Here is a 25,190-nt window from a genome sequence, read left to right on the forward strand (position 1 = left end):
GACTTGATTTCTCCATCTGTAACATGGGAATAATAATACCTGTGATATTGGGTTGTTGTGAGAATTTAATACATGTTTATGTCCTATATAACACCTAATACATAGTTGGCATTTAATAAATATAAGTCTCTCTCTAAGGTGCTATTGATCTCATTATTATTCTTTTGGCTATTATTATACAATAGATACAATAGGTACTTTTCAATAAGTAGCAAGTGTGTCAAGTATTCTGCTGGTTGTTTTACATACATTATCCCATTTTTGTAGCTAAAGAAACCAAGGTTCAGAGAGGTTACTTGTTCAAAGGAACACGGCTAGTAAGTGACCAGGGCAGGATCAGAAACAAGAATTACCTGAATCAAAAAGTCTATATTCTCACGGCAACACTCCTACTCACGTTCTTCAGATGTGGAATCCTGGAGGCTCAAAGTTGCTACATAAGTTCAACAAGCAAAGTAATAACTGCAGAGTGAGAAGACTTTCCTCTACTTCCAGGCCAGTGCTGCAGTGATGTGCTGATTAGCAAAGATAAACCCCCTATGGTACTGGGCACAGCCATCTGTGTCCCCATCCCCCATGGTGAACTGAAGTCCCTGAAGCTCCAAATACTGTGGGCAACAGATAAGAGGAGGGGGAAAGAAGGAAATTACATCCTGATAAAAGAGAAACTGGATGCTTGTACTCACAGAACAGCTTCTCAATAAAGTTTCCAAAGAAAAACCCACTAGCTGAAAATAAACATAGGAAGAACTTCCAAATCTCTGTCAAGTCTGTCTCTGTCTCTCTGTCTCTGTCTCTCTCTGTCTCTGTCTCTCTGTGTCCCTTCCTGTCTCTTTCTTTCTCTCTGTCTCTCTTTCTGTCTCTGTCTCTCTCTCTGTTTTTCCATCTCTGTCTCCATCTCCATCTCTGTCTCTCCCTCTCCTCCTCCTCTGTTTGTTTTGGAAGTTGAGAAAAGCGAGCAATGTGGATCCTAAAGCAGTTTACACTGAACCAGATGGTACATCTGATTAGCATCAGACTAAAAAGACACATTACTTAGAGATTAGGTTCTCATAGGGACAAATCTGTTCCAAAGGCACATAAGGTTTGCTTTTCTCGTAGACTCCCCTCAGAGCTTTCTCAGGGCACATCTATTCCTTTCTCCCTTCACCACCAGCAGGCAAGTCTGAGCTTGAGTTGAAGAAGACAGCAAATTAGTCTCCACAGATTTCTTAGTTCTCCTCTCACTGAACCCTGAAGTCATTCACACTGGGTAAGCCACTCCCTATGCAACCTTGGCTGCTTGAGACTCTTAACCCTCTCATACCCCAGGATAAAAAGTCATATTATGCCACTGAATCCACACAACAACCCAATAAGACCCATACTGTGGTTATTCTCACTTTACAGATGAGGAAATTGAGATTTACAGAATTAAGTAATTTACTCAAGATCACAGGTCTAGTAAAAGTTGAGACTAATTACTTCCATGAAAGAAAAAAGTGGTAAAATGTGTGAGTGTGTGCACGTGTGTGTGTGTGTGTGTGTGTGTTTTAAAAGAGCCCCATGGAACAAACCATCATAAAGAATGACTGTCAAGTATTCCAAACTATGTAACTATGTTGAGGCATATGGCAGCAAGATAAATAATAAAACCAGAAAGCACAAACATCCCACTCTGACTTTTACTTCTTGTAGACATACATAGCATGGGCCCTTTCCAAAACTATGGGGCAATGAAATTAAGATTGGAAAAACAAACAAACAAAAAAACACATTCAAAACCACAGTGGGAAGCACATGCAGGCCAAGGCCCTTTTATTGATCAAGTCCTACGTTTCTCAGAGATTGAGGATATACATGTAGCTTCCTAGAAACAAGGAAGCTTAGCTTAGGGTTACATGCAACTGTCAAGCATGAAGGGACCCCCTTATTGCAAAGAACTGGAAGGTCAGAACAGAAGCTAGGAAAATGAAAGGAGCATTAGAAATAATAATCACAATGCCAATAACAGCTACTGCTTAGTATAGGACATTATGTTGTGATAAGCGCTTTAAATGCATTATTCACCTCATTAGCCCACAAAACAGCCTCTAAGATAGACTTAGATGATTATTAGTTAATAATCCTAATAAGATTATTAATTAATAATCTAATTATATAATTAAGATTATCTACTGATCTTAATAAGATTTTTTTTCCATTTTACAGATACGCTTACTGAGGATCAGAGATATTAAATAAATTTCCCATGGTCACAAAGCTGATAAGAGGATGAATGAGGAATTGAACCCAAGCCTAGTGAGACACAAGAACAGTGCCCTTAACCAGCAAACCTCTCTCCCCCTTCTCCATAGGATCTTTCTGAAGATAGGCCAATAGAATAGTCTGCCAGAATTTCAGAAAGTGCTTAAAAGCCTTCTGGCCCCTCTGCTTGATGTCAATACAAATGTTTAAGGCTGTGAGTACAAGCTAATGTCACCCACAATACTCCAGGCAATTTGCACATCTGGCAGTTAAGTGAGTGCAGGCTCAAAGCAAATCACATCCCTGAGGCACAGGATACTTCACAGGGAGAACAACAGGAGGGATTTCATTACAGCTCAAACTTGGCCAAGGAGTCAAACTCACCTTATTTAAGGGTGTAAAGGAGACAGACCCTCAGCCAAGAGCAAATGACAGACACCCTGTAAGCACATATGAATTCAGACTGTATTCATTTGGAACCTGAACACTTAAGAAGGGGAATGGGCTGAAGTTTCCCTTTGGGGTTATTTTGGGAAGAGGGTTCACCTAGCAAATCAATAGTGGGAGAGGAGTTACCTTTAAGCTATATATACTGCTTTCACAAGTGAACCAAGGATGGATAGACTAATTATATATTGCCTCCCTTTTAAAATGGGTCCCCAAAGAGCACTCTGTTCAACTATTTCTAGTCTCTCTAAGTGTTTAAAGCTTAAGAATTTAGCATTTCATTTCTAACTGTGTACAACACTGGGGCTGGCCTTCTGTTAATATTAATCAGAGGGTTTTTACTGAATCTGAAACTCAGAGACACAGCAGGACTGGTGAGCAGCAGCCGTCCAGGCTGCTCTGTGATTCTGCTAGCTCTCAGGGGCCACCACCAGCCCAGGAGATGTGACTTCAGTAAAGGAATCACTCTAACTTCCACCAGCCTGGAATTGACACCACATGCCCAATCCAGGGTGGTGCTAGCACTCCATCTGTCCTCAGTGCTAAGCTGGGCCCCTGACAATGATGGCAGCACTGAACAATGATTGGGAATCAAGTAACCCCACCCTCTGCTGCCTGTGCAGTGCAGCATCATATGTAGCTAAAGTCATCCTTGTCACATCCCTGGGGTGGGACTCAATTCATCTCTAAAGTGACACTACCTGTAATCCAGGAAGAAACTGGATTCTTCTGGGCAGGAAGGGGCAGGAAGGGGCAGGCATATTTCAAAGCTTTCAGAGTGAGGACAATTCATTCTGTTGTGGAGTCCATGTTCAATATTCTGACATGGAAACCACAGAATGCCCACTTTTAAAAATCCAGTATATGAGAAATACAAAAAGACTTACCAGGATTAGTTTCCAATCACCTTGCAACAAACCACCTTGCACAAATAAACCATATATTTATTGGGTTAATCTGTTGTCACACATCTGTCTGAATGGTCAAGAAATCACAGAAATGAGTTTGAAATCACGAGAACGCTTTTCTTCTTGTGCCCTTCTCCTGTCCTTAACTCCAAGGATAGGAATTCAGACAGCAATTTTGGATGTACCTTGTTAACTAGGCATTGGGGAAAAAGAATATTTACAGTGAAGTGGCTCCTGAATATTTCTGTGATTACCAGACAATTTACATAAATATTCAAGCCTAGCTCTCTAAAGAAATTTCAGTTGGGTGATGACTGTTCCTCTGCTTTCTAAGACCTCTTGTTTCTTGCAGTTTGCTTCTCATTTTATCACCGACACTGGTGTGGACACAGAGGAATTAAAAATTAAGAAGTGTTGGCCTTAGTGTACAGAAAGTAGTGCTGACCCTCAAAAATCATTGCTTTCACCCTCATAAATAAGAGTAATGCCAGAAATGTCAAATGTTGCTGGAGATGATGTGGTTGATGCATTCTGACTTCTTTCTAATCCTGCCTGGTCATATCCAGATGTGTGGCCATCTAGCTCACTAACCTCAAAAATAGGACACCCCAAGGTTCTTAGCACTGGGGCCCTGGTCAGAGAATTGGTGGTTATCAGAGATAAGTTTGGGGTGAGCAGAAGCTCTGACCATAACTTCTGCCCAAAGCCACTGTCATTTCCAGAAAATACCATTAAGTGAAGAAAGATAAAGTATAGTACAGGTGAATATTTGCTGCTATTTGATAATAATAATAATAATAGTAATAATAATAAATTAAATAAATAAAAATAAATTAAATAATAATAATAATAATAAATGACCAGGGAAGAATATTTAGTATATAAGTATCTGACTGCTTACACACAGAGTATCCCTGGAAGTAAACTCAAGAAACTAAAACCACCAGTTGCGTCTGGAGAAGGGATCCAAGTGATTATGCCCAGGTTCTTAGAGGGACTCTTTTCACGTGGTACTTTTTCATACCTCTGCATTTTGATCCATGTGAATGTATTACCTACTCAAAAGTAATTTACAGTTTTCAAAAAAATAAAACAGAGCAAACTCCTCTAATTCCTACTCAATGAGAATCATTGAGATGGGTCACGGGAATCTGCAGTCACTCTCTAGTTTATCCTTTCACTTTGGAAACTTTGAGAACTTCTCTGTTACAGGTTCTTTCTAACAAAAGAAACTTCACTTACTTCTTCTCAAGTTGAAGACATGTGTTTAAGTGTAAATCATGTAGGGGAAAAAAACATCACAGCAGAATGACCTAACATGTATGACTCCAAATTTACCACCTCATCAAACTCTCTCAAGAGGAGCAAACAATGTAACCTAAGCTTCCTAAAATCAATTTAGATTGTGATAGCTAAGTTGTCAGCCACTTTCTACTTTTTGCATATATTCAGACCAGGGAGTTGTTGGAGAAGAAACATTTGAGTTACCAGGCTGGTTGCTCTGGCCTGCTGAGAACATGAAGCGCATTGTGTGGTTTATGGCACCACCCACCTAGCCAGGATGCTTTGCACTCACCTTGTTTTTTAAAGAGGTTGCTCTGGACTATCTCATTCATGGATTGGACTTTCTGCTTCTGCAGTTTCACAGGGGGGATGCAGGTGTAGAACTCATATAGGAGTTGGCTGAGGGCAGGAAAAATAGGAGAGCAGAGGGCCAGTTAGATCAATGTTTGCCACATCCTGGCACTTAGAATTCATGCCCAGATTGTCAGTTCTGTGGAGGAAGAAATGACATACATCTTGCTCTCTTCCACCACTACCCCACCAAGTTCTCTCAAAGCATCAGATGCATAGTAAGCCAATATGCAGTTGGTGTCAATTTGACTATTAATAGCATCCAAAGAGATGCGAAAATCTGAAAATAATACCAATAACCCTGAGCCCGTATGTGTATCAGACACATGCTTTGCACTTTATATCAATTATGCCATTTGAATCTCACAACTCTATGAGGCAGATAAATACTTATCCCAGTTTACAAGTGGAAAACTAGGTTCAGAAAAGTTAACTAGCTTTCCCAAGGTTGCACAGCTAGGAGGCTCAGAAAACAAGGATTTAAAACCAAGTTCTGATTTTGTTACTATACTACTTTATTTACAAGTGTTTTATAGTTAGTAATACTTTATAAGTCTTAAGATCAAAAGGGTCCTTAAAAAAAAGCTATGAAAAATTATAGGTTAGAACTAGTTTGGGACATGAAAAAGGAGAGTTCTTTCTCAATAGAGTGAACGTAAAACACCACTGAATCTGAATTACAGCCCCTGTCAGCTTTCCCAAATCAGCTCATTGTGTTCATTCATTCCTTCAAGTACTTGTTAAGCATCTATCTGATGTATGACAGGCAACGTGCACAATAGTGGAGATACAATAGGAACAGACATGATCCCAGTCGGCATGGAACTCACATTCTTTTTTTTTTTTTTTTTAATTTTTATTTATGATAGTCACACACACACACAGACAGAGAGAGAGAGAGAGAGGCAGAGACACAGGCAGAGGGAGAAGCAGGCTCCATGCTCCGGGAGCCTGACGTGGGATTTGATCCCGGGTCTCCAGGATCACGCCCTGGGCCAAAGGCAGGCGCCAAACCGCTGCGCCACCCAGGGATCCCTGGAACTCACATTCTAATGAAGGTTGGCACACAGCACAGAGACAAACAAATCAATATGAGGGGATAAGTGCAATGAAGAAAAGAAATAGGGAGTTGATTCAGAGAGTAATGGTGTAGGGGCTGGGGGAAGAACTGAACTTATTTACAACGCTCAGAAGTAGCTCCTCTGAGAAGGTATCATTTAGTTTGAGACTAGAAGGATGAGAAGAAGCCAGCAGAAATCTTGATATGAAGAAGAAAAGGACATGAGTGAAAAAACTGAGAAGATCCAAATCAAGTCTGGAGGGCAGTGAATAGAATTATAGTGATGTTCACTTCTCAGTTTTGATGACTATGCCATAGCTAAGTAAAATTTGAACTCATTAACGGAAGTTGGGCAAAGGGCATATCTTTGCAACTCTTTTCAAAATCTAAAAGTATCTCAATAAAAAGTTTTAAATTTTTTCTATATATTTATCTTGGAACTTAAGTGAATTTAGGAAAAAGAAGGAAAGGCCATACCTGGTATAGAGGCCTCTAATCTAATAGCATAGTCACTTTAAATAAATGTGTTCATCTCTTGAGAGAAATGTGATAAAGAAGAAGGCAAAAGGGAGTCTATTTCTCTATTATTCCTATTAGGGACTGGAAGTTGCTCTCTGCAGTGCATACAGGACACAGACTGGAACCCTAAAATAACCTCCAAGCCCAACTGGGATGGTGACATTTACGTTTACACCAATCAGTTATTAAACCTACATGTTTTCATTCTCTACCATTCGTGTCATCAATGAAGGATGCTTATTTTATATTATTTTTCACTGATGTCTGGCAAATTAAAACCAGAACATAGAAGTCCAACACCGGAAGCCCTATACCAAGTTCCTAACCATGGGTCCTCCCTCGCCCCCCCAGCTCTGGATGCCGACGTAGAATCCCCCACAAAAGCATTCCTCCTCTCCCTCTGAACTCCTGGCCTGCCATCAGAGCCCAGGAAAGTAGATGGTGAGCTCTCACCTGAGTAACTTTGCATCGAAGACCGTCTCCACATCATGAAGGACAGATGGGATATATTTCAAAGCCGCCACCTAGGTGGAAAGTGGAATAAACATGAGGGATGTCCACATCCAACAACTCCACATAATAAGGAGGATACTTTGCAATGTGAAAGGGATCAAGGGATAATGACCCTGAATCCTGCCCACTCCTGCAGAGATTCAAGACTCTGTATGCACACTGAGACATTAGCATGCACTACTTTGATGACAAAAGCAAACCACAACTTCTCCTATCTTCAAGGAGGCAGTAATGGATATGATGATCACAGACTTTGAAGTTAGACATCTGCTGTCAAGTCTTGGTTCTACTCCTTGTAACCATGTGGTTTTGGACAAAACACTTAACCTCTCTGATGTGTCAATGTTCTTATCTGTAAAATAGGGAAAATGAAAACTACTTTGATTGGGAAAATGAAAAATCATATGCATGAGGCATCCGATAGAGAGCCAGGCATGTTTTGGGTGACTGCTAAGTACTTACTTCTGTCATTATTGGAAGGTGGTGCGTTTGAATTGTTTTGTGGGTGGCAAGGACAGCTTGGACTGAATTATTTATATTTTCTCTCCCTGGCCAATTTTTGAACAGTGGTGGGCATGTCATGTTTTGGACCACTAGATAGGCTAGTGTACTAGCTGCACATTGTGGTGGCCTGTTTCTTTCCCCTGTGCAAATTAATTGATGCATCCAGAGGTATGAGACACATGCAATCCTCTGCACCACAGCAACCTTTGTGAAGCAGCAGAGTGGACTGCAATTTCTACAGAAGGAGTTATAAGTCACATGGCTGGACAATAATACTTAAGCATCTAGTAGAAAGATGTATTTTAAAATATTCTCTTATTTTTCTTTATATTCTAAAGAAAGTGTTCATAGTCTACATGTATCAATTACCCTTTAGTAATTAGATCAAAATAAAAATATTGAAACTTCCTTTCTAAAGAAAATTGTACTCCTAACCATATACAATTGAGCTTCTTAATTGACATAAATAATAATTATGACTATTCTCTGAGAACTTTTAGTGGGGCTGACACAGAACACCTAGGAGATTATTTTGTTAAACTTTATGTCAGCCCTACAAGGGAAAACTATTTTCATAGATAAGGGACCTCAAGATTAAATAAGTAACCCCAAATCCCAAAGTTAGCAAGTAAGAGTCAAGATTCAAATTTAGGCAGCCACCCCGCATAAGCCTTGAGCTATATGCCCACCTCACTCAAATAACAACTCCTCTATGCCTTCAACGTTTTCTTGTTTCTTGCTGTTTATAATTTTTAAAGGTCAGTAATACATGCAATGTAAAAAATATCACACAGGATAAAGTATTAAGGTGAAGATTGTTACTAAAGTCCCACACCTCCATCTCAGCTCCAATCCTTATTCCCAGAGGGGCTACTACCAATGAGTTTCCTTTCAGATTGATTTCTGTGCAGGAATGTGCATGCATGCGTGTGTGTGTGTGTGTGATTTAGACAGTTCTGCACCTTGCTTTTTCCAATGAACCCTACAGCACTGATAACTTTTCATGTCATCTCATAGAATACATTCCCTTCCTATCCAACCACTACTTAGCAATGCCCTTATGAGTACACAGTACCTTCTTTAAATCCTCGCCTATTGTTGGATTTCATACTATATTCGATTTTTCTTTATTGTAAAATATGTGGTAAGAAAAGAGTTAATATATACTTTTATGTACCTGTAAGAATCCCTACAAGGTGGACTACTCAGATGAATTAGTGCATCAAAATGTGTATATATTTTAGGAAACCCTGTCATATTACCTTAGAAAGAAACAGTAACCAGTTTCCTTTTATTCCTTTCCCAAAACCCTAACATTGGTACACAAATATTTTTATTTTGTCAATGTGATATATAATTTGTAACTGTAATTTACAAATCTTTGGTTTCTAGTGCATTGGGCACCTTTTCTATATTAATTGAACATCTGTATTTACTAAATTGCTTGTTCATATCTTCTCATTTTTTGAAGAATTTATTTCCTTACTTGTTTCTGGAATTCTTTATGTATCATTAAAATTAACCATTTTGCAGTAACATGATTTGTAAGAATTTCCTCTTGCTTGTCCTGTTGTTTGTTGCTTGGCTTTTAGCCTTGTTTATCATATCTTTCATTGCACAGAACAACTTTAATCTGTATGTTGTCAGATTTGTCAGACTTTTTCTTTATAGTTATTGGATTTTGTATCCAGGAATTTATTTTTTATTCTTTCAATTCGAGATGACAAGAGATAACAAGATTCCAAAGCTGATGTTCTATTGGGACACCCTTATTCCATAGGATGATGTTAGGTATCCTGTGAGGGAAAAAGTGTTTGCAATAAAATAATTTGGAGAAACCCTGGCTTAAGTAAAAATAAACCAGTAAGCTTTTTTTTTTAATTGCAGAACTTTTCATAATTTTAATATGCTAGGGTACACTGTAACATTTCTCGAGGCAGTTACAGTATCCAGTACATTCGGACCTAGCTGGTCAAGGCCATTTTTATCAGGAAGCACCAAACAGATGTAGCAAAAACAGATGCCTGGAAAGCTGGGCAAGCAAAAGAAAAGAATGAATGGGATGAGTCTGGGCCAGTGGGAAGTAAGGAGACATGAGGAACTCACACTCTCTCTAAAGAGTAAGTCATTCTTGTTGACCTGTTCTAACCCTGTGCTAGCCAAATCAAACACATCAGCAGGCTGCGCTTCCCCCATGAGTTATGTATTTACAATGTTTAAATTCTAAAGAGATGCCCTATGCTGAGACATATGCCCTGAAAAGACTGGTCCAAGGACTCTAAGCAAACTGTCCCTTCATTCACTCTTAGACCAAAGAACATAGAGCTCTGGGCCCACAGGGACCTAAGTAGGAACCTCAGTGCTCTAACTAGTACCTGCATGTGCCCAGGGCCATTTCCTCATGCCCTGAGCCTCAGCATCGTTCCATGGGGCAACAGGGAATGATGTGATATACTTTACTAGTATATCATGTACCTATTGCAGTGTCCAGCACAAAGTAGGCCTCCAAAGGTGTGTGTGCTGAATTTTACTTTATTCCATCTCTCAAACAGCTTCCCTCACTCCCCAGCACCTGGGTAAAATATAATATGTACTTATCAGAATTAAGACCAAAGTGAGAGGACAGAAATAGAAATCAAACCCTCAGCAAGTTGGGAAAGCCAGGACTTCATTGTCTATAGCAAGTTACTGGCTTTCAAGAGCTGCATACCCTTCCAGGGCTTTGAAGTGATACTGTGGAATAGCAGTCATCAGGAGTCCTGCACTTAAATGCTTCAGCTGTTAGTGGGGAAGAGTTGGATGGGACTGGGACAAGGCTGTTTCAGAAGAAGCAAATCTTCCCAGTATTAAACTTCCATCTGGTCCAGGAGGCCTCACAGAGAAGTGGCAGGTCTGTGGTTTCCTTTTCCAACAAGGGCAGCCTACCTCTGACCCAGGAAGTCAGTAGCGCTGGCCTCAAGTCTCCTGTCCATAGCTCTCCCCTTCATATGCATTAGTGGAGTAATGGCAGGTAGGTTCTGTAGGTGCAACCAGCAAGATCCCCTCCAGAAGGCAGAGCAGCTCAGCCATAAGACTGTCTGCGGGCCTCCATTTGTTGCATGTTTCTAAGGCCTAGAAATTAGAAACACCTTGGCTTTCTAGACCTGTTGTCCTTTTAGGAACTATGTTGCTTTACTATTGGTGTAATTTTTACTGTTATTAATACCACTATTATACATAAAATAATATTGTTATGTTATTACTTTCATCCCATAGTATATATTCCCCAATATATAGAATATTTAAGAACATATACAGATAAGTTTTTGTATGTGTATATAAATGTATATAATAGTATTGTTAATTTGACAGTTTTAAAATAACAACCATTATTAGAAACTTTAAACATGTCAGATACTTAACATGCATGACCTCACTGCACTTTACAGCCACTCTATGAATATACTGTCTTTCCATTTTACTAGTGAGGAAACTATAGCACAGAGAGGTAGAATAATTTGCCGGAAGCCACACAGCTAATGTGCAAAATAATAAGAATTTGTACCCAATCCTGTCCAACTGCCCCTAGCCAGTGTGTTTTGCTACTGCCCAACCTGCTTTAAGGAAAGGCTTCCTTCCATCTTGGCAAGTGAGGAGGTTTCGGTAGGAGAGAGAAGGCTGATTTGGGGAAGGAAGTAGATAAAGAACTTTCCTCTCTTTATGAGGATAATTTTTGAAAAGAAGCTACAGTTTTTCTGACAGTTCCTCTCAGTTAAGGATCTTCCTTGCCACATACATCAGGCATAGTAAGAATGTGGCAATGAGTGGATTTCCTAGATTAATCACCCATTCTCGACCCCTTTCAAAGGCGAATTTCAGCCTCAAGAAGAGAGGTGGATCCAAACCAAGCAACGTTGGTTTCACTGGCCCAGAAATAAGCCATGGGTAGACACTTGAGATGATTGTTATCTAGATAAACTTCCCCAGAACTGATAATCCTGGGCTGCTAGAAAACAGCCATTATTTAAAAATAACAACAAAACTCAAAACTGAACAGTTACACTCCCTCAAACTCAAAGGGGATTTGTCTTTTGAGGGTTTCCAGACTCTTCCCCCTCCAAACTAAGTAGGAATCAACTGCACGAATGCCAGTAGACAGAATTTTAGCCAAAAAGAGCATGTCTTGCATTGATGTGGGGTTTTATAAGAGGACTAGGCACCTTCCTCATTTAAAAGCACAGATAGTATTTCTATCCCACCAATTTTCAGTCCTTTTATTTTCACCAAGCAATGGATAGTCAAGGTCCATGGAAACTATGGACGATGTCATAGAAATGCACCACAGCATGATCAGAAGAAGACAGCTTCCTTAGAGATATGGAGCTGTCCCTAAGGACAATACATGTGACTCTCAGGACAGGCAGCCTCCTCACCAATCTTTCAGGGAAAGAGAAGAAAAGATGAACCAACATGCTCCAGAATACATATCTCTCCACGCCTTCTGTAAACCAACATTATGCTGCCTCTCCGACTTGTTGGGGCAGAGGAGTTTAGTGTTTATGAATGGCTGCCTGAAGAGGCAGACTGTCTGAGCCAAGTCCCCATGGATCATTTTTATCTGTGTGGTCTTGGGCAAGTTAACTCTGTGTTCTTGTTTTCTCACCATGAGAATAAAGGAAATAAAGTCACCTAATTTAATTTTCTTTTTTTTTTTTTTAATTATTTATGATAGTCACACAGAGAGAGAGAGAGAGAGGCAGAGACACAGGCAGAGGGAGAAGCAGGCTCCATGCACCGGGAGCCCGATGTGGGATTTCATCCCGGGTCTCCAGGATCCCTAGGCCAAAGGCAGGCGCCAAACCGCTGCGCCACCCAGGGATCCCCTAAAGTCACCTAATTTAGAGGTCGATGTGAAAATTAAATGTTAGTGATCAGTATGACTATAGCAGCCTCACTGGAACAAAATTTCATCCTCCCCACCACTGAATCCATTGTCCCCAAACATTAGCTCTAAGTATGGGGTATATGGTTGAGAAGGGGACAAGTTAAATAGTTAAGTCTCATTTCTACTACTTCAGGAATTCAGCATACAGCCTATGGGCCAATTTGCAAGAATGGACCACTTTCTTCCTTTAGTTTGGACATTGAAACGTTTTATACCAATAAACAATGAAAAGAGAGGAAAGAAAAAGACATCCTTAATTAGCTGGCTTCCATGACTATGGACCAAACATCTATCCATCTTTACTATTGTTTACTGTTGCTGATTGCTTATCCACTTGGCATTTTGCAGGGAGACTTGGGTCTTTCATGAAACTATGCTTTCTTTGGTGGTGATTAGGAACACAAACTCTGGACTTACACAGTCTGGATTCAAATCCCAGACCTGCCCCTTCTTAGTTGTGGTTAAGTTATTCAGCCTCACTAAGCCTCCATTTCCTCATCTGTAAAGTAGAGATAAGAAGAGTAGTATTTGCCTAATAAGGTTGTTGTCATAAAAATCAAATGAGCTAACAATATATGTAAAGCTTTCAGCTCAATGTGTGATACATAATAAATGCTAAAACACAAAACAGTGGAAGCTAATATTCATTGTTTCATTTGTTCACCCAAAAAATATCCAAGTATCTACTAAGTGGCAGCCACTGGTTCAGATGCCAGGGATACAAAAGACAGAGGTCCTTGTCCCTCCTGGACAGTCTAGTGGTATCATTAGCATGTATGGCAATCATAGTGGCTGAGAGAGCATACTATTCAGCATGAGTTGTTCATTTATTTTTACTCGTACCATCAAATTGGAGCATTATGATGAACCCTGTACCTAAAGGAGAATGGGACAAATGGGTCTGTATAATGTCACCAAATGCCTTTATTCACATTTGAGCTATATCCAATTCACTTGTGTCTGATCTTGATCCTCTCAACCTACTATCAGTTTTATCAACAATGCTCATAGGGCTGGCACACACAGGGGTTTCTAAGCTCATGGCCTGTTACTGAAAATATGTAGAAACCCCCATACTAATCCATTCCTTGTGGCAGAAGGAACATTAACTTTGGAGTCAAGAGACCTGGGTGCTTTGAAATCCTAGTTCCACCACTGTGGATAGATATAATTTGGGGTGAATTGTTTAACGTTATGAGCCTCCTGTGGACACTGAAGACAGTGATTCCTTGCAGATCTCTGGTAGGATGAAAAACACTGTATGTGAAGATCCCAGCTTCATGCCTGGCACATGGTAGGTGTGAATCAGTGAAAGGTATTTTTAATGATTTAATGATTAAATGATTTTCTACCTTCTCCAAATTGCTGGTTTAAAATTCTCCATAGTTTTGGGCGAGCTGCTGCCATGCCAACTCTGAGCAATAAGGAAAACTACAGGAAGCAATTCACATGACCAGATGAGTCTTAGAAATGAGAAATGACTTGATGGGATCCCAGAACTCACAATGGACAAAGCCAAGATTGATTGAACCAGATCTTCTCTATGCTAAGTTAAAGCAGGGATGAATGAAGATTTCCACCATAAGCTGCTACTCAGCTGGAGGTGTAAAATTTGAACCAGGAATGGCACTCATTGTCATTCTTACTCTACCCTCTAACCCAAAACTTATTGCAGACACTACTAATAGATCACAGCACTCTTTCCCACCATACCCCATGCAGGCTCAGAATCAGGACTCCAGTCATTCTGTACTATTTGTCATTCCTTTTTTCTTTTCCCATAGAGTCAGTTCTTATGGGTTTATTCTCCCTGAAATTTATATCTGTGTTTCTTGATCTAGCTGAATAACCAAACGTCCTAAAACTGTTCAGCCTCATGTGACAAGGTTAGAAATATAAATATCTTCTTCTACTCTAGGAAAATGTTCCAAATGCTTCTGTTTTATGATGAGGTAAGGAAGGGAGAGGTATAAATGACTAAAAACTATTTAAAATGAAATATGTAATAGGCTCTATATCTCTCCCTTTACATATGTTGCTTTACTTAATCCTTTCAATATTTCCTTTAGATTAGACATTAGGCTTTCCATTTTATAAAAGGATAAACAGAGGTCCAGAAAACCAAAGCAATTTGCCCAATGTTACATGCCCAAGTGTGTTACATGCCCCAATTCTCACCCAGGTCTCTTGGGCACTCAAAGCTCTTTCTCTGGTAGCAAATATCAAAATCCAAGAAGATTCCTTGTATGAAACTTGCTAACATTACATGGCCTTGACTCCTCTCCCCTCATCAGCCCATGCATCATACCCTAAAATAGCATTAAATCTTCAAAGGTTGTTGCTTTCTATATTTGGATAAGGCTACATCCTTCTTTGACAAATTTTCAGCAACCATAGAAATAGGTAGAAAGTATCATTGATTTTATGTAAATCCTGGAAGTTAAATTTGGTCCTCAGAGCAAATTAAGAAAAGAGATGAAGGCCCTTTTGATGACTCTGGGTTGGAAATCCATGAAGAGAAACCAACATAACCCAGCCCAAATCCCAGGGAAAATAAGGCATTTCTAACATAGCTTCCCAGACAGTTAGAACTCGGGTAAAAAGGCTTATGGCCAGACCATAATAATCACATTAGTTCTCTACATTTGCATAGCATTTTATAATCTGCTTTTTCATAGACAGTGTTTATTTGATCCTCATGTAAACAGTGAAGTCTTACAGATGAGGAAACAAGACAGTGAGAAGTTGAATGACCAGCATAAAGTCCTGCAGCTGAGGAAGAAGAACATTCTTGTTGACCTGGATCTCCTCAGTGTCCTGAAAGCTCACTGGCTCCTCTGAGCTTTGTACCTTCCTCTCTTTCTTCCCCTTCTTATTCTCTATGTCCCTATGTCCTTTCCCCAAACCGAGAAATGGGTGCTGAAATTAGAAAGAGCGGCTCCATGATAGCTGTTTCCCTCCGGCTTTCTCAAGGTCAGCGGTCCGTCTCTCCTGGCACCTCTACCTCTCTGAGGCATCTGCTCCCTTCTCCTCCCCACCAGCTGGCTTCCTTCATTTGTCTGTCATTTCTGCTCCTTCATGCTTCAGCTTCCTTGGGACTATTTCTGACATGACTCAATGCTGCAGCCTCTCCCATTGCAACCAGTCAACCTCAATCCCCACCAAACATCCTAACATCTCTCCCAGGAAGCTCAGCTGCTTCTAATATAATACAGGCAGGGTGATAGGCTCTAGCTCTTATCACATTTCTTCATGCTGTCCCCTGCTCCTGCTATTCCCTTTGTTATAAAATAATGAAGGTTTGTAAAAGGATGAAGGAAGACTTAAAACAACAACAACAACAACAACAAAAGGGAAGGGAAGGAAAAAATGGTAAGATTCATCCTGAAGAAAACGGTCTTATCTCCAGTAGGTGCTAAATGTATAGAGCAAAGAACAGTGTAATGAGGCAGCTCAGAGCACAGTCTTCAGAGCCAGGTAGGAAGAGATCTGAATGCCAGCCATATGCTTGGAGTATGGAGCCTGATGAAGTGGTATCAATTCTGAGCTTCAGTGTCCTCATCTGTGAAATGGAGATGGGCACACCTATCCCGAGAGTCATTTGTGCAATAGATATTTCTTAAGCATCAGCTATGTATTAGGATGTTCTATGTGTTGAGGACACAGTAAACTAGGCAAAGCCCTCCTCTACATACTCACACACATAGGTATACACATGCAAACACACACACACACACACAAAGAGGTCTCCAACATTTGCTCAATCAAAAGACGCCCTTAGCAGAGTCATTCCTGAACTTTGTTTCATACCAGGGAGTTTTTTTTTAAACTAGCCTTACCCTAGTCACACTCCATACTGATTAAATTAGAATATCTGGTGGTGACCAGGCATCAGAATTTATCAAAGATTTCCAAGAGATTCTGATATGCAAAGTTGGGAACCCATAGTATCATCAGTGGACACTTGCCTAGACAGACTTCTGCCTCTACCTCCTCACCTCCATTTTAACTCGACACTAGCACCTCATTCTTTCCAGCCAGAGGCTGGGTGGTCACAGGCACAGCAGATATTTAAATTAGCAACTAAAAGGATAACTCTGATTAAAAGAAGAAGAAGTAAATCTGCATTAACTCACTGGTTTTGATAAATGTGTTTCTTATTCATATAATATGAGACAGCCCTTCCTGAACACTTACAAGTCAATCCTGTGAAAGTTAGGAAGCCCTCCCTGAAAAGCCTCTTCATTCAGCCTCTCTGCTGCTTAACTCTTGCTCAAACTTCGGGTAGGATTTAAGGTTTCTCAAAGATCTACAGAGTTTGTACATTAGCATCATGAACCATAAATTAGAGGACCTTTCTCCAAAGTATCTCTAGTTTATTGAGGAGACTCTACCCCCAAAAGGGGATCTGAGCCTGAACTCACATCCTTGATATCAAGACCCAAGCTGAGGTCAAGAGTTGAATGCCTAACTGATAGAGTCGCCCAGGCACCCCACCATTGTCACCATTAGAAGTGAATCAGGTTTGACCTATTTCCTTCCAGGTAGCAAAAGCTTCAGTTATTTAAAAAGAGGCACTGTAACCTTCACAAGAAGCAAACAATAAATGTGCTTTCTTCTGCCCTGTGGAGCCCTGGTGTTCATGATCCTTGTACCATGTGGCCAGCCCAGACCTTCAACTAACACAGGATTACATATTCAAGCAAAAGTAGACATTATCTCACCATACTATTATTTATCAGATGACCAAAGGAAAAGAGTGTTTTGTTTGTTTGTTTGTTTGTTTGTTTTAGCATAAACCAACCTGCAGAAGGATGGTTGTTTTATATTGACTTTTCATCAGGTTGTTGATGGATTCAAAGAGCCGTCTCATGGATTCTTCAAACTCCATCTGTTCTTTGCCTTCATAAAGCCTGAAAGAAGACACATCTGGGTCATTTCTCAAGCCTACAAGCAATACCTTTGAAAGTGTGTGCCAGCCACAAACTTCATTAAAATTAAGATCAAGGGGTAGGAGACAGGGACTTCATCGCCAGGGTGCCGAGCCAGCAGTGTTTACGGGCATCATCCATTTTTGGGAAAACTTCTGTCCACACATAGAACAGATAACCCCCAACAGACTCCCGCCTTTTCTTTTCTTTTTTTTTTTTTTAACTCTGAAGAACCTCAAAGGAATGAAACTCGTAAAGCTGAGGGGACATTAATAATTTCACCTTTCTGCAAGAATCAGATGGGAGATTGTAGCACCAGATTTCCAAAGTGTCTGAAAAGCATCAAGGAGAGATCTCTTCAGGTACACCACCCTTTCACTTAGCCACTGCCTACTTTGTCAAATAAATACATACTTGCCTGTTCTGTGTCAGGGGCCACTGTTTACCTGACCCTTTCATTTCAGGAGTGTGCTTATCACCTAGTTGAAACCTTTTGTTCCTCTGACTATAAAGGCCCTATACTGTTACTGTCAAAAATGTAAACATAACAGAATTGCATTACTTATAAAGTGAGAGTCCTCATTAATCCTACCTCAAGAATAGGGATTGTTAAAATTTGGATGGATATTCTTGCAGATATTTTCAAGGCCCACATGAATATATACATGTACTTTTTTATAGAAACCATTTCCTTGCATAAAATCAGTCTCCGGGCTCCTGAGGCTTCCGGCTCTCTTTGCCCGGCTTTGGAGTGCTGTTCAACCCGAGGCCTCTCCAAACAGGGCTTTAGAGCCAACCACGAAAAATCTGCAGCCTACTCTGTGGCATCCTGTGCAAAATACAGAGAAGAGTGCTCCTGTCTCCAATTCAGATAAAGAGTGTCTCCAGTCACTGCCCTACAGAGTCAGATGCCACTTGCTGTGGCTGCAGGAAAGGTGCTCTCCTTAGATAAAGCACTGACACACTTAACGGGTCTGTTTGCTCCATCAACCACAGGAAAGGTGGTCTATCAAGTGCTGTCTGCACTGAATTCCCACCTATCCCCTCACCCCTCTTTTCTCTTCTTTTGGCTTCTCTTCTATTGCCTTTCTCTGTCTTAAACATGTGTCTGCTTATCTGCCTATGAGTTTTATTTACTCTCTGTCTCTCTGGGTCACTATGTATATCTCTGCTTTTCTCTCTTCTGACTCTGTCTCTCTCTCTGTCTCTCTCTCTGTTAGTCACTCTACCTCTTCTTTTTTTTTTTTTTCTTTTTTTTCCTGATTGACCACTTCCTAAAGTCCTCCTGAAATAAGAAGCTTAAGAGAAAGCCAGCACTAAATATTCCAATCAATGACAAGGGCCCAGTGATTGCTGCCTACTTTCTGGGCATCTAGTTCAAGGTCATAGAGACAAGTCTGTGAGAGGAGCCAGGAGTCCTAAAGCAGCTCTCTCCCTTTCCTTCCCTCATGCCCTCACCCTTCTCTAAAACTCCTCAATCCTCAACCTTCTTGTCCTGCTAGCACAGAGATGTCTGCCATAGAGTATGTATTTAGAGTGCATTAGCTCTGGGTTTCCAATCTCCACTTTGCCCCATACTAACTGAAGACCTTCTTAATGATAGCAGATATTCCCGAGCACTACTCTGCCCCAGACACTATCTGCATACACAGTAAATCATTCACCTTCCTGACCACACCATGGTGGGCCCTATCATTATCCCCATTTTACAGACTGATAAAACTCAAGCAACATGTCCAAGGACTCCACACCTGTAAGTGTTAGAGCCATCCAACTCCTGGGCCCACCCTCTCAGTCACTTTGTACACTACTTTGTTCTATGATTTACTGCCTCTCCTCATTCCCATAAGCCCCCATTTTCTCATCTACAAAATGTAGGCTGTAACAACACTGTGCCCGAGGATTGTGAGGAGACTAGCTCACACATGAAGTGCTTGTCATATGCCTTATGCTGGCAAATGTTAGCTGTCATCAGTTGTTAGGAGTATTACTATCATTTCTGCTTCAGAGATAAGGACACAGACAATTCCTAAGAGGTTGAAACTTGCCCAAATCCTATCAAAATGCAAAACTGTAAGACCCGATCTGCAAGAGGAAGGCAGGATCCTAATTCAAAGTGGTGGTGGTTTCCCCATAAGATGACACTGTTTAGTTCTTCTTTATGCCCAAAGCTAAGCTAATGGATGGTCCATCCCAGGCCTTTTGCCTTGAAATCTGTTACTCTTTCCACTAGTCACAGCTGCCTGAAAACATCTAATAAGCAATCTCACAATCCCTATTATGGTCTACAGTGTCTTCCACCAACATTTAACACCCAGACATAGATGCCCATGGGGAGTCACCATTACTTACATATATTTGGACTTTCTCTGTAAGGCATACTTACTAGTGAATTTGCATGGGGTTGGCAGGGAGAGTTTCCCACCAAGTCCTTTTCTTGGGAACCACTTGTGCAGCCTACAAGAATGGCCTCAAGCAGCCTTTTCCTATTGACTGACCCTGCCCACACCCACCTTCTATAACTGAATGGTCTTCCGGTGACTCTCTCCTTAGAATTTGTATCTTTTTAACACAGAAACTTAAAAACAGGCTTTATTGGGGGTCATCTTAATGGCTGCACTCTAAGGGAATATTCATGAACTCCTGATGAAGAGATCCTTGAGGCTGTCCTGGTTTCCAACAGTTGTGTGTGTGTGTGTGTGTGTGTGTGTGTGTGCGCGCGCGCGCACGTGTGTTTAACCCTTTTTGGATTATATGAGCTGCACAAATATCCTTACGATAAATTCTTTTTTTTTTTTCTTAAACTAGCCCTGTTGGATTTGTTTCGACCCTGTCTGGTCTGGGTTCTTCGGGTTGGGATGGATTTCTTCCTGCTGCCTCCTGGAGTTCTAAACCAAGAGCTGTGGGCAAGGCCAGTAAGTACCTAGTCCATGCTTTCCATTATATAGAAGAAGAAACCAAGGGCCAGACTGGGCAAGTGACTTGGCTTCACTGCCATCTTTTAAATGTTATTTGACTGAAAAGAGACATTTAGGCTATGAGACCAAGTCAGGGCTATGCATTCAACTTTAAACTTGTAAGAAACTGAATTTAGTTCTTACCACCAAGAAAAAATCTGATTTGCTCTAGGTCACAGACTGTACCAGTGGTATAGCTTGAACCAGAACTTGGCACTCTTTGCCTTCTGTGCTCTGAGAATCTAACAGGGGAGGGCAGATGATACAGATCCCGTGAGGCCAAGATCAGGGGCATCTGCCTCTGGGAATCCAAGCTGCTCCCTGTTTCTCATGTCACAAGTGAAGTACCTAAACATCACAATCTAGTTCAGAGAAGGAAAAATATTGTACACCACCCTAAGTTTCATCAAAGATTAAAAAACCAATCTGTAGAGAAATGGCTTGCATTTAACAGTGACTACATCATTAAGCAGAGTTGTTACAGTCGTAGATAGCAAATGTACCTGTGTGAATGTGTATGTGTGAATTTTTAAACCCAGGGTTTTACTCGGTGGAAACAAGAAGAAGAGCTGGAGAAAATGAGTGCAGTTGGACAGGAGAAGTGGCACAAACAGCTATTTAGTGCAAAGGGTTTTCTCTCTAGCCAGACTCCTTCATATATTGGCTGCAAGGCCTTGGAATCTTTACCTTCCTTACTGACAGAATGGAAATATAATGCTCACTCAAAGGGTGATCTTGAGGTAGGAAAAAAATGAGATAATATCTTTCAAGTGCTTAACATTTTATAGCTGGCACTTAATAAATGTTAAGTAAATGTCAGCTACTATCCGTATTGTTGGTGGTGGTTCCCAAGCACAGAAGCGATCATACTCATCTAAGCACACGTACATAAAAGGAGTATTTCCAGGAAGGAGTAACTAAGGCAAATAAAATACATAAGGGTTTTAGATTACATGCAAGAATAAACTGATGATGGGGACCATTCAGCACTTGTAGGGCCTCTCCTGAGAAGCTAGAAAAGAAAAGAAAAAATAATGTCTCATCTCTCTGCAAGGCGGTAAGTGTGGCCTTGAAGTCAAGGGCATAGCAGATGTGGTTTCAAGGTCCTTTTTTAGCACTTGGTCTCTGTTATAGCTTCAGGAGGGAAACTTTTTTTTTTTTGGCTTCAGCACGCCTAGAAAGATGCTTCAGAAACCAGCTGATCCTGCCAGGGAACGAATTATTGAAGGGCCTGAAGGCCCCGACCACAAGGAAAACTAGAACAACCCACGAGGTGCTGTTCTGGGGCATGTGAGCCCAGCCACGGCAAGCACTCCAGCTCCCAAGGCTTGGATAAATATAGCGATGCGCTGCTTGCATGTGATTCATTAAGGAGACACTGTGCACAGCTGAGCACTCACTAAATGCAAATGGGGCCCCATATGGTGTGTACAATGCTTTGCACCACCTCTTCCATGCAGGTACATAAAGCCTCAGCCTAAAACGGAGATGCCAACGTCAAGCCAGCAGCCCAGGGGAGCAGAATCTAACCAAAGCATCGTCAGGCTTGGAAAGCCAGCAGGAAGATTTACTGTAGAATCCAGGAATGGTGGGTCTCCTGGCACACCAGCCCCATTTTGTTTTCTACCCCTTGGCCATTTCTGGTTCCTCTGAGCCACGTTTATAGGCATCCTCCTGATTTCTTCCCTGCCTCTTTAAGGCCATACAGAAGTTTAGGTAAGACTGTGTGGTTCCAAACTCTGCTCTGACTCTTATCAGTTGGGTGGCTTTGAGTAAGTTTTTTAGTCTCTCTAAGGCTCAATTTTCTCATTAGTAAAATGATATTACCCCATAAGGTGGATCTACATGCAAATAATGCATGTAAAGCAACTAGCATAGTGCCTAGCACATAGTAAACACTACATAAATGCTAGCTATTGTTATATACTACCATAATTTTCTTCTAGAGCCACCCATTTTTGTTTCCTAAGCATTAAGAAGGAAAAAAAATCAGTATCTTCATAAAGACAAATATAATTTATTGAGCACCTACTGCGTACCAGGTACTGCAGGGGAGATAAATATGAGTAGACCTAAAACCCATTCCCAGAGAAATCATGAGGCAGGCCAGCAGGTAAATTATGTATTGCCACATAGTGAGAAAAGTTGGGTAATAAAAGTTTAATATTATTATCCAGCACTTCCTAAGGGTCAGGCAGTGTGCTAAATTCTTTGCACGGATTAGTTCACTTGGTACAGATGATTATTATTCACATTTTACACAGAAGAAAAGGAAAAGACATTAATGAGGCTTGAACCAGGGGAACAGAAGAGCGGAGGACGAAACAAGAGCTCTAGTGGACACTGACCAGTTACCACCTACCTGGTAGCACCTCTGCCCTCAGCAGGCCCCCCTCACAGTCTGTCCTCCCTCCTTCCTGCCTCCCCAGCATTCCCATAAATACCCTGCAGGATTAGACCTGGGCCCCAACTTCCCTTTGTCTCCCTTACCTGATCACATTTTACCTAAATTTGCTCTTGGCGAGACACATACCTGACTCGTTTCAAAAGTGCCTGGGAGCAAGTCCAGATTAATCGGGAGATTTTTAAAATGAAAAATCTATTTTAAATGTCTCTATGATCTGACATGGAAATGAGCAAAATTACTCAACAATAATGTCATGCTACGCCATTCTGCTACTTTGCCACACAAGTCAAGATACTTGTCTGCCCCCAAATGTGATGCCAAGTACTGAAGGAATACTATGGAAGGGAGGCCACTTATATAGTGAATATCCATAATAAATGCTGTACACTCCACACATTAAAGCAGACTATCACAGTGACTGAGGCCTCCCTGTGTGAATACTTCATTCTTCACCATCACTACTTAACTTGCCTGCTTTCTCCACTAGAGTATAAGCTCCATGCAGCAGAGTCAAGGCTATCTCAGTCATAATATCCCCATGTCTACGTAGCAATAGGCTTGGAACATCAAAAGGGAGTTATAAACAAATGTATCAACTAATGATAAAGTATTAAATGAATGAACTGCAGCACCTTTGATGTCGCCATACAGAAGTGTCTTATGAATGCAGAACTCATAACAATTCAGCTATTTCTAATGATATCTGAACTAGATAGTATTAATATTCATCTTCAGCGATGTAGCCTTATTATTCTTACCTTGACTATTAAGACCACTACTAATAGCTGCTACTTACCAAGAATTTGCCAGGTACCAGGCACTATGTTAACTGCACAAGGTCACCCAACTTGTAAAAGGCAATGTCAAAATTTCAGCCTGAGTGTATCGGGCTCCAAATTTCACTCTTAACCACTGGGCTATCCTACCTCCACAGAACAGAGCAAAGTAATAGCCAAGAACTGGTACAAGTCAGGGTGGGTAGAAAAGCATTATTTGCCCAGGGGATGATGTTACAGGGCTATCCAGAGAAGCTAAATGGCTGGCTCTAACCTTTTTCTGTTCAAGCTCTAAATCCAAGGTGACTTGGCTGGTTTTCCTATCTTCGAGCCAATAATTTGCTCTATTAGAGTAGGTGTAAATTAGTGACTTTACAAAAAGAACCATTAAGCCATTCGTGGTTTCAGAGGAGTGATTACTTGGAAAAATCACAACATTCTAAGACCAAACCTACCTGTCTCTCTGCCTCTCTCCCTCTGTCTCCCCCTTTCCTTTTTTCTCTCCCTTCCTCTCTTTCTCCCTCTCTCTCTTCCTTCTCTCCACTCCCCCTCTTTTTGTTTCTCTCACACCCTACTCCAACCTTGGATGAAGAATAATTGTAGCCTAACCAGTGCCTGAGTCTGTCTGAAAAATCATCCTTGCATTTATTGATCCTATTTACAGAAAGAAACACTTGAGTGCACTCAGCAGGTACATTTAAGTCAAAGCAATAGGGCTGGAAAGGATTCATGAAAGAGAGGGCCACTTTCCTGATACACTTCTTTCCTTCATGGTCATTGTAACCATTCTGACCCCTTCCTCCATCACCAAAGTCTACGGATCCAAAAGGAACCCAGAATTGCAGATTAAGACAAGGAATTTTGGTCCAATGAGTAGGCAGTGGCCAGAGAAATTCTCTTTTGAATGGTAACAAACCTGAAGTATAAGGCATTATTCTGTTACAAGAGAAAGAGCAGAGCCAGGATAGATAGGATAGTCCCTTAGTAGCAAGGAAGGGTTACAACTTTGCCTGTGGTGGCCAGAGTCTTCGATGCAGACTTCCTTTAATTGAATGAAGCAGCTGAGAGGCAGAGGGCTCAGACCAGTTCCTGGTGCTAACCCTTTTGTCAATGACCAAAATTATTTCTCCTAGAGCTTTTATTTTTCTAGCATCTGACATTTGAGGAGGAATCCTCCCGCCCTTAGGCACACTGCAAAGAAATTTCAGTAAACAGTCTTCCCTCTTGTAAATCACCCCAGGGAAGAATGATTTGCCGATGAAAGAACAAAAGACAAACTCAACATGTGGGGATCCTATTTTGAAAAATGTCTAGGATGAACCTACAAAAATCAATGCACTCACTGAAGAAAAACTGTCTCAGGTGGAAGTGTAAACAGCCTAA

At 40.9% G+C, this 25,190-nt stretch overlaps 1 protein-coding gene across 1 annotated transcript in view; it reads right to left on the reverse strand.

The window, feature by feature from the left end:
• DOCK2 (dedicator of cytokinesis 2) overlaps nt 1–25,190 on the reverse strand; it is a 397,914-nt gene that overhangs the window by 283,038 nt on the left and 89,686 nt on the right. Inside the window, exons 23-25 of the mRNA XM_025434190.3 lie at nt 17,541–17,649; nt 7,249–7,319; nt 5,158–5,264 (exon numbers count right to left, since the gene is read on the reverse strand). Of these exons, the coding sequence (XP_025289975.1) occupies nt 5,158–5,264; nt 7,249–7,319; nt 17,541–17,649 (287 nt within the window). The remainder of the gene's footprint in view (nt 1–5,157; nt 5,265–7,248; nt 7,320–17,540; nt 17,650–25,190) is intronic.

Source organism: Canis lupus, chromosome 4, assembly GCF_003254725.2.
Source record: "Canis lupus dingo isolate Sandy chromosome 4, ASM325472v2, whole genome shotgun sequence".
In the NCBI taxonomy this organism is placed as follows: domain Eukaryota; kingdom Metazoa; phylum Chordata; class Mammalia; order Carnivora; family Canidae; genus Canis; species Canis lupus.